Source organism: Kryptolebias marmoratus, linkage group LG6 (genome assembly GCF_001649575.2).
Source record: "Kryptolebias marmoratus isolate JLee-2015 linkage group LG6, ASM164957v2, whole genome shotgun sequence".
NCBI classification, from domain to species: Eukaryota; Metazoa; Chordata; class Actinopteri; order Cyprinodontiformes; family Rivulidae; genus Kryptolebias; species Kryptolebias marmoratus.
Genome location: NC_051435.1, coordinates 7,255,080 through 7,264,067, shown reverse-complemented (window position 1 = coordinate 7,264,067; position 8,988 = coordinate 7,255,080). Strand labels below are relative to the sequence as shown.

The window sequence follows — 8,988 nt, the reverse complement described above, 5'->3', positions numbered from 1 at the left end:
ATAAGGTTTTTCTTGTCATAAAGCTTTTGTTGCTACTTTTACTCTTCTAGGCTGATTTCTTCTTTAATAAAAAAAGACAAAAAGTGGACTAATACAACCACTATTATTGAAAACACAGACACTAATAAAAACGAATAACTATCTCACCAGAAAAATCGATCGCTTTGGTAAAATCTCTGGTGTAATGTAATTACTGTAACATACTTCCCTGCGGTGGGGGAAACGAAGGACCAATCAGGAAGGAGCCCTGTAGGAAAACAAACACGCTGATTGGCTGAGAGGAAGCGTCGGTTTCAAGGCTCCCCGCGCTCCGTCCGGTAGGAGAAGAGAGGGAGGGAGCGGGGTTGCTGTGAATGGAATGGGCGCCTGGAAACCGGCGGAATGCTCGCGGAGCGAGGAGAGCGAGCCTCGGGACTTCCAACCGCCCAGCATGTGAGCCGACGCTCGGCGTGAAGTTTAGCCCGAAAACCGCTGGGAATCATCGGCCACGTTTGCACCTCCTGAAGCGCCTCGTGCGTTTCGGATCCACCGAGAGTCGTTTAAGTCGGCGTTAGTTTGGAGAAAACCGGAGTTGGAGCGCTGTTTTTTTTCTCCCCCTTTTCTTTTCTTTTCTGGGAGCGAGAGTGGACTGCTTGGAGTCACTTACAAAGAACATTAAGAAGTCATGACTCGACGAACGTTTTTCTTGGATTTATCTGCATAAAACACAATAGGAAGTCGACCCAGACATCCCAGCTCGGACTACCTGCACCGTGAGTGAAGTATCGGGACACTTATCGCAGGTTTTTCTGCTCTTTTGAGCTGTTTTCAAGTCACTTGGATCAAAGTTTTTCACTCCCTCCCTCCCCCCCTCCTCTTCAACTATGGCGGCGGCCAGGTTCACCAGCGGCTCCGTGTCGCTGCGGATCGTGTGGCTGCTGTGCGGGACCTGCGGGCTGGTTCTCCCGCCGGCTTCGGCCCAACATTACAACAGCGAGAGCGGGATATCCGTCCCGGAGCACGGCTTCTGCCAGCCCATCTCCATCCCGCTCTGCACCGACATCGCCTACAACCAGACCATCATGCCGAACCTCCTGGGCCACACGAACCAGGAGGACGCCGGCCTCGAGGTGCACCAGTTCTACCCGCTGGTGAAGGTCCAGTGCTCCGCGGACCTGAAGTTCTTCCTGTGCTCCATGTACGCGCCCGTGTGCACGGTGCTGGAGCAGGCCATCCCGCCGTGCCGGTCGCTGTGTGAGCGCGCGCGCCAGGGGTGCGAAGCCCTGATGAACAAGTTCGGCTTCCAGTGGCCCGAGCGGCTCCGCTGCGAGGCTTTCCCCGTCCACGGGGCCGGCGAGATCTGCGTGGGCCAGAACACGTCGGAGCCCAGCAGTCCTGCCTCCGCGTCCCCTTACCCGCACGATCCCGTGACCCTCCCTCCCATGGGGGGTCGACCCCCTCACCGACCTCCCCATAACAACCAGCAGCACCACTTCTCCTGCCCCCTGAAGCTGGAGGTGCCCCCCTACCTGGGCTACAGATTCATGGGGGTCAAAGACTGCGGGGCCCCCTGCGAGCCCACAAAGCCCAGTGGGATCATGTATTTCCGTGAGGACGAGGTGAAGTTCGGCCGCCTGTGGGTGGGCATCTGGTCCATCCTGTGCTGTGTGAGCACCTTGTTCACGGTTCTCACGTATTTGGTGGACATGAGGCGGTTCCGGTACCCCGAGCGGCCCATCATCTTCCTGTCTGGGTGCTACTTCATGGTGGCTCTGGCGTACGCAGCCGGCTTCTTCCTGGAGGACAAAGTGGTCTGTGTGGATAGATTCAAAGCGGACGGGTACAGGACTGTGGCCCAGGGGACAAAGAAGGAGGGCTGCACCATTCTCTTCATGGTGTTGTACTTTTTCGGCATGGCCAGCTCCATCTGGTGGGTGATCCTGTCCCTGACGTGGTTCCTCTCCGCCGGGATGAAATGGGGCCACGAGGCCATAGAAGCCAACTCCCAGTACTTCCACCTGGCCGCGTGGGCCGTCCCCGCCATCAAGACCATCACCATCCTCGCCATGGGCCAGGTGGACGGAGATGTGCTGACCGGGGTGTGCTTCGTGGGGATCTTCAACGTGGACGCCCTCCGCGGCTTTGTCCTGGCCCCGCTGTTCGTCTACTTGTTCATCGGCACGTCCTTCCTGCTTGCCGGCTTCGTGTCCCTGTTCCGGATCCGCACCATCATGAAGCACGACGGCACCAAGACGGAGAAGCTGGAGAAGCTGATGGTTCGGATCGGCGTCTTTAGCGTGCTCTACACGGTCCCGGCCACCATAGTGATCGCCTGCTACTTCTACGAGCAGGCCTTCAGGGAGCACTGGGAGCGGACCTGGCACATGCACACCTGCAAGAGCTTCGCCATGCCCTGTCCGGTGCACAACTTCGCCCCCATGACCCCGGACTTCACCGTGTTTATGATCAAATACCTGATGACCATGATAGTCGGGATCACCTCCGGTTTCTGGGTCTGGTCCGGGAAGACCCTGCAGTCCTGGCAGCGGTTCTACAAGCGTCTGAGCAACGGGAACCACGGGGAGACGACAGTGTGAAGTTCTTTTTTTTGTTGTTTTTTGGAGTAAAACTAAGGCCACTTATTGGGCTGCACATTATATACGTTTTCTCGTCATCGCAGTATCACAAAGGACTGCTTGGACTGCAATAAATCACAGGCCGTTATATTTCAAGAACCATGAACTCATGTTCCGCACGAATGACGCGTGGTGGATCCAACGGACTCTCGCTGGCCTCTAAGCCCACTTCTGGTTTAGATGACAGAAGAGAATGTGAGGGTTTGAAACAACCTGGTATCAATAATTACACAACAATATCGCACGTTTTTCTGCTACCGTGCGGCCTTTTAGCCACTGATGTTCTCTGAATATAACACAATGAAAATGAGGTCAGATAGCTTTCATTTCAACGCTCTCGTTTTTTTTTTTTTTGCATACTCCCTGTCCAACCCCTGAGTTTTTTTAACGGGACGAACTGAGGCGTCAAGCAGTTTGTCTCGACTGCGGCGGAAAGGTCAAAGGTTTATCCCCTGCAACAAGCTGGGAAATGATGCCTAGACTAAACATAAATTACTCTGCTTTTAGTCGGAGACTCGGAAGCTTTAAGAGCACAATCTCCTCTGTTTTGACAGGAGGGATAATTCATCAACTCGTGAGTTTGTCTTTATGTGCCAAGAGAGCTTTTAATCGCCCGCCGCCGAAGGTGATCATGTTTTTGCCCCAAAATATCTCAAGAACCAGAGGACGGGTTTGAATGAAACCTTTAGAAAAAAGGGTCTAAGATGTTCATCTGCAGGACGTTTAAGATGGCCGCCACAAACTAAAAAAGTGTTGAAATCACAAAAATATGGTCTGAGCTGGCAAAATGAGTCCAGAGGAAATTTTCGGTATCGTTGCTTTAAAATTGTCCTTCTCAAAAGCTTCAAAATGGGACAGAATTTGTTGAAATTTGGCAATTCGTCTCTCAGCAACAAGCTAGTTTTGTTTCCAGGAGTTCCTGACGTGTATTTAAACTTTATACCAAACATTATACAAAGGGACTTCCTGGCAGAGAAGAATGGTAAATGGAATTTAAACCTTTATATTAAACGCTTTTTTACTACGTACCCTGACTCATTTTGCCAGCAGGAGTCACAGATGTTTAGTGTTTTTCTTCCTGTGGTAGTAGCTGACAGTCGTCGCCGACTCGTACCCGGACCGCTAACTAATCTCAATCAGCGCCATGCACGTGATCCAACCAAAATGGCTCCAGCTCCGCCCCCTTTCAATTTAAAAGCTCTGTCAGAAAAGGCGGCGGGCGACATGCATTTATTATTACTCTTTTAGTTTTGTTTTTATCGTTCCAGACTGATGAACCTTTTTTTACTCTTGTTCTGAATGTTCACTCCGAAGATGAATGAAGTTTTATTTTTATTTTTTTTTTACTGGTTTGCACAGTTATTCTGAAAGAAACAAGAAAAAAAAGTTACTGTTACACTACAGGTTGACCTGGATTTTGCATTTTTATGAAGACCACACAACAGCTCATTGTTGGTCTCCGTGTGTGGTCTCTTTAACCATCAAAAAGACTTTTTTTAAAGCTTTTAAGACACCCAAAGCACCATTTCAGTGATCCAGATTTAATCCGTGGGAGTACAAAAGCTCTGATGTTATTTCATCTTGGATTGAGTCGACTGTACAAGTTTACACCCGTACTCTGCTCAGTGTAACCCGACTTGCCTTACTTTTAAAAACAAAAAAGAAAAAAAATGACATGAAGTGTTATGTGTCTTTACAAGCAGACTGAACTTTGTTATTTTAGTATCCAGGCTACTTTTACAGAAGCGGAGAAGACTGCATGTGTTTTCTCCGCCGCGTCTGTGCTTTTTCCTTTTATTTTTAACGTTTGACGGTCTTATTTGTTAGAGAAACGTCGAGAAGAAGGTCGGAGGTCACGTTGGAGTATTTTTTTTATCTGGACAATGCAGCGTAGAATCACCTCAGTGCATAACATGTAGAAAGTTGGTTTATATTTTGGAAATAGGACACTGAATGACAGTTTAACCAGGTGACGAGGGGAGAAGTCATTACTTTTTTTAACCTTAACTTTTAGCCTTTTAATACAAGAGGGGGGGAAACTCAAGTTGTTGTCTTGAGAGTCAATCCTTTTTATTTAAAGTGATAAAACTACGCGTAGAACGTCTCTGTTACGCGGTGAGTCACAGTTCCATCGCTGCTGCTTGCGGTTCACTCGGCTGTTCGAAACGAGCCATTTTCACCTCTTAGACTAAACAATAAAATTTGTATTTTTAAAAATTTTTTGTGTGCCAAGGCTGAGTCAGCTGCATCTGACTGCCAGGACCTTCTGTTTCTCGTCATAAAGCACATTTTCCTGCATGCTTGGCTTTATAAGTAATGAATGGAGGTACTCTGCAGCGCCGAGGAACAGCTCGCAGCTTTATGACCTTCCACAGAGTTGGCATTGTGGGTAATCGAATGTCGAGCTCTGCCCTTAATACTAAGAAATGTGCATACTTTATACCCATCTTCATTCTGTATTTAAAAGCGGTTTGTATATAAAACCGTGTCTCTTTTTATTTTAATTTTTTTGTCTCCCCCCCACACACACATGGATATGCGACATACCTCAAGCTTTATGTAATTTCTGCTCAAACGACTGAGTCGGAAAGCAAGTGAAAACTTCTTTACATCCAGTTTTTACCAAACAGAGTCATCGTGTTTGTGTCTGCCCGGTTGTTTGTTGTTGTTCTGTTTTCAGAAGGAAAACTGGTGTTTTTTGTTAGCAGGACACACGCAAACCAGCAAAAAAACACAGACTCTGCTGTGCTGTTAAATCATTGTATTTATGGGGGATGCTCATTTTTTTTTTGTCTTTTTTTACTTGTATTTTTAAAAAAAATGAGATAAGCCCATTGTACGTGTACAGTTTGAATAAAAGTGTTAAAGTTTGTAATCCCTGTCGTTTTGTTTTCAGATAAGTTCAGCTTGAGTTGACAAAACAGGCCCACTTCATGTGGACCTGGAGATCTGAGTGTTTTATGAACATACGTGGAGTTTATTGGTAAATAAATGATAAGCTGACACCCACATATCTTTACTTAACTCAGTCCTTATTATCGCGAAAGGATCAAACTGTTTTATTCTCTGCAGGAGTTTTAGTGAGACGTTTGCTCCTCAGGGTTTAAAGTCTGCAAAAGTTTGACCTGAAATCTGTTAATGTCAGGGATCAGTCTCTCTGTTGGCCATGAATACAAGAGACAGGAAGTTTACTGTCAAATACTGCGAGAACGCCTCAAAACCACAAAATAAAACCTTTTACTTGTTCCCTCCTGACGAGCAACAAGCACCCTAAAAATAACTAACGCCAAAGAAAACATAAAAAGTCAAAGTTTTATCAAAAAAGTTCTGGAAAATTTAAACAGGTTTTAACAAAAAAAAGTAAAAAGTTTTAGTAAAAAAGTGAACATATTCAATAAAAAATGTGAACAGGTTTTAAGTAAAGATGTAAACAACTTTAAAAAACGTGAACAAGTTCAGTAAAAAAGGTAAAACAAGCTTTAATAAAAAGTAAAGTTAAAAACATTTAAGAGGTTTCAAGCAAAGATGTAAACAAGCTTCAAGAGATTAAAATATAAATAAGTTTCACTGAAACGTTTTAATAGAAAAATTTCAAAAGAAATGTGAATGATTAAAAATAAAATTTAAAGCTGAACTGAAATCAGATCTAAATAAATTGACATTTCATGTTTGTTATTTAGTCAAACACATCCAGGCAACATTTCAGGGACCCGTTTTTTGACCTAAAAGTTAAATAAACAGTTTTTAGTGTTGGAATCAATAATTTCCTCAGTGGATGATTTGTGGGGCGGAGTTCATGACGAGCGCTGTGCCACGGCAGGCAAAGAACACCGCTACTGTCTGGTTGTTTACGAGTGGAAATGGAAGAAAAGGCCTTTTTTGAACACAAAGAAATGCTGAAAGACTTGGGGGGGAGTAATGGATAAACAACCATACCAGTTTGAACCTGAACCGACGGCTGGATCTCCGGACAGGTTTCAATACATCATCAGAAAACAGCAAATAAAGCGAAGTAAACGATGTCTGTGAGGCCTTGATGTGGCTATAATTACAATTATACAGTCCAAACTTTGAGTTTCTTTAAGGTTATATTATTTATCATCTTCATCCTGGAAAACCTCAGCAACTTTTTACTGATCTGAGGTCAGTTGAGCTCAAACTCCCTTCAGGTGGGACCAGAACTCCTGGATGTCCTCACTAAAGAGGAGAAAGGTGGTGGTTTTAAATCACATATACAAACTACAGGTGTAATAAATCATAAATCATGATTTTGTATTATCTAACAGTGAACAACAAGAAAGAAAGTCACAGTTAATCCTAATAAAAAGGCACAGAATGAGGACTCTGCAGCCTCCATGTTTTACTGTTTCTAACTCGTCTAAACACCAAAACCTCCACTAATAAGGAAGTTCCTCAGAGAGAGAGAGGTGCTGGGATTTATCTCTTCTGTGGCTGTTCTCAAACAGCTCCAGGTGGAGCCAGGAGATGTTTCCACCGCGTGGCGTGATGCTAACCTCTGCTGGCTGTAACGACCACACACAGCCTCCAAAAAAAATCAACTTTCCAACCAATGACTTATAGCCATATATAGTAGATAAGTCATTGTTTCCAACTATTAAATTGAATTCCTGTTTTAGTTTTACGGTTTTGCATTTTCACAGTATCAAATGCATTCACATAAGATGGTGTTTAAATGACAAAAATGTACTTTTTTCCGATCATAAGACGATCAAAGAGCTTTTTAAACAGTGAAACATTCAGGCTCATCATATGAAAGAGTAAAAATTATATTATTTTTTGCAGCAACGGACAAAAAACAAACAAACAATAAACTGAAAAAATGAACAAGACAGAGCAACAACTTGACTAACTACTGCAAATTAATAAAAATTTTTCAAAATATGAATCAAAATGTGCAAACAGTACCTTAAAACTGTTTAAAAGACCAGTTAAAAGAAGTAAAAAAACAGAAGCATTACTTGAGAAGTTTGTTGTACAGAGTGATGTGTTTTATATTTTGTGTTCTTACTGAACCCAGTTTAAGAATTGTTTAAATTTATATACTTATTTATTTATCTACTGAATTAATTATGTTCTGTTCATTTTTCTTTCTGGAGGGAAAAAATGTAAATACTGAACAAAAGATCAAGTATCAACAAATCAATCAATCAAAAAAAGTTGTAGAAATCCTTTTGAAAGTTTTGTTTTTTTAAAAGAAGCAGCAGAAATCAAACTCTGCAGAACCCAAAGTTTCTTATTCTGATGCTCTGATGGTGGCAGAAAGAAACAGACTTTAAATAGCCCTCTGACTTTTTTTCTCAAGATATTAGAAACCAAACTTTGTCTGTTTTTTAGCTTTTGTTTGAATGTTTGAACCGGACAGCAGCAGATTATAAGACGTTCCGATCATGTTGTGATGAGTGTTTTCACAGCAGCACCAGGTTCACATTTAGTTGATCTTTATGAGACTGTAACAGGCTTTGGGATGCTTGGTGACTGCCGGCTGGGGGTGGGTGGGTGTTGGTTGGTGCATCAAGGTAAGCAATCTTCGTGTTGCGTCACACATGAACACAACCTATTAGACTCAGGGTTTTTGGATAACTGCAACTGAACTGTCATTTAGAAAAGGGGTGGGCAACCCTGGTCCTGGAGGGCCACTATCCTGCATGTTTTATTTGTTTCTCTGCTCCAACACTCCTGATTTGAATCAATGCGTCATTACCAGGCTTCTGCAGAACATGAAGAGGCAATTTAACCTCTGAATCAGGTGTGTTGGAGCAGGGAAACAAGGAACACATGCAGGATAGTGGCCTTTCAGGACCAGGATTGCCCACCCCTGATTTAGAAGAAGAGAAGATGATTTTAAAACTCTGCTGTGAAAGGCAGCGGGTGATATGCATTCCTTCAAGTGACACAAGGCCAGATATTTAAACTGTGCTAACTCTTTTTTTGATCCAGTTGTAAGGACTGGGTGCAATTAAGTACAGAGAGGTGACTGTTGTCTGTCATCGGGATAAGATAAAAAGTCACCACTGTAATTTAGAAAGTTTAACTTGACCTGAGCACATTTCCTGCGAAACAACCTGGTGCTTTTGGCTTAAACACATGGGGCCGTCGCGTTTTTGACAACTGAAGTTTTATAAGTTGAAAGGAAAAAGAAACGGCTGGAGATGGAGCGCCCACGTGTTTTAATGCAACGTCACAGAGCCACAGAAAAACACGTAAACATGATGATTAAACCTCAGGGTCATAGGTCCACTACACCTCTGTATCCCCAGGACATTAATTTAAATGTTATTCTGTTCTGCACAAATTCCCTCTGCACCTCAACAAGGACACTGATGTCAGACAGTAGAAAGCTTACCTGTCCATT

The 8,988-nt window shown here is 43.9% G+C and overlaps 1 protein-coding gene across 1 annotated transcript; it reads left to right on the top strand.

The window, feature by feature from the left end:
- Positions 1-356: 356 nt before the first annotated feature.
- Positions 357-5,490, top strand: LOC108240437 (frizzled-7-A-like). The gene has a single exon (XM_017423908.3). It carries the CDS (start codon positions 864-866, stop codon positions 2,574-2,576), a length of 1,713 nt encoding a protein of 570 aa, XP_017279397.1. The 5' UTR covers positions 357-863; the 3' UTR covers positions 2,577-5,490.
- Positions 5,491-8,988: the final 3,498 nt, after the last annotated feature.

Bases quoted from the DNA above. Each gene is read 5' to 3' on its own strand.
- LOC108240437 (XM_017423908.3), top strand. From the start codon at position 864: ATGGCGGCGGCCAGGTTCACCAGCGGCTCCGTGTCGCTGCGGATCGTG.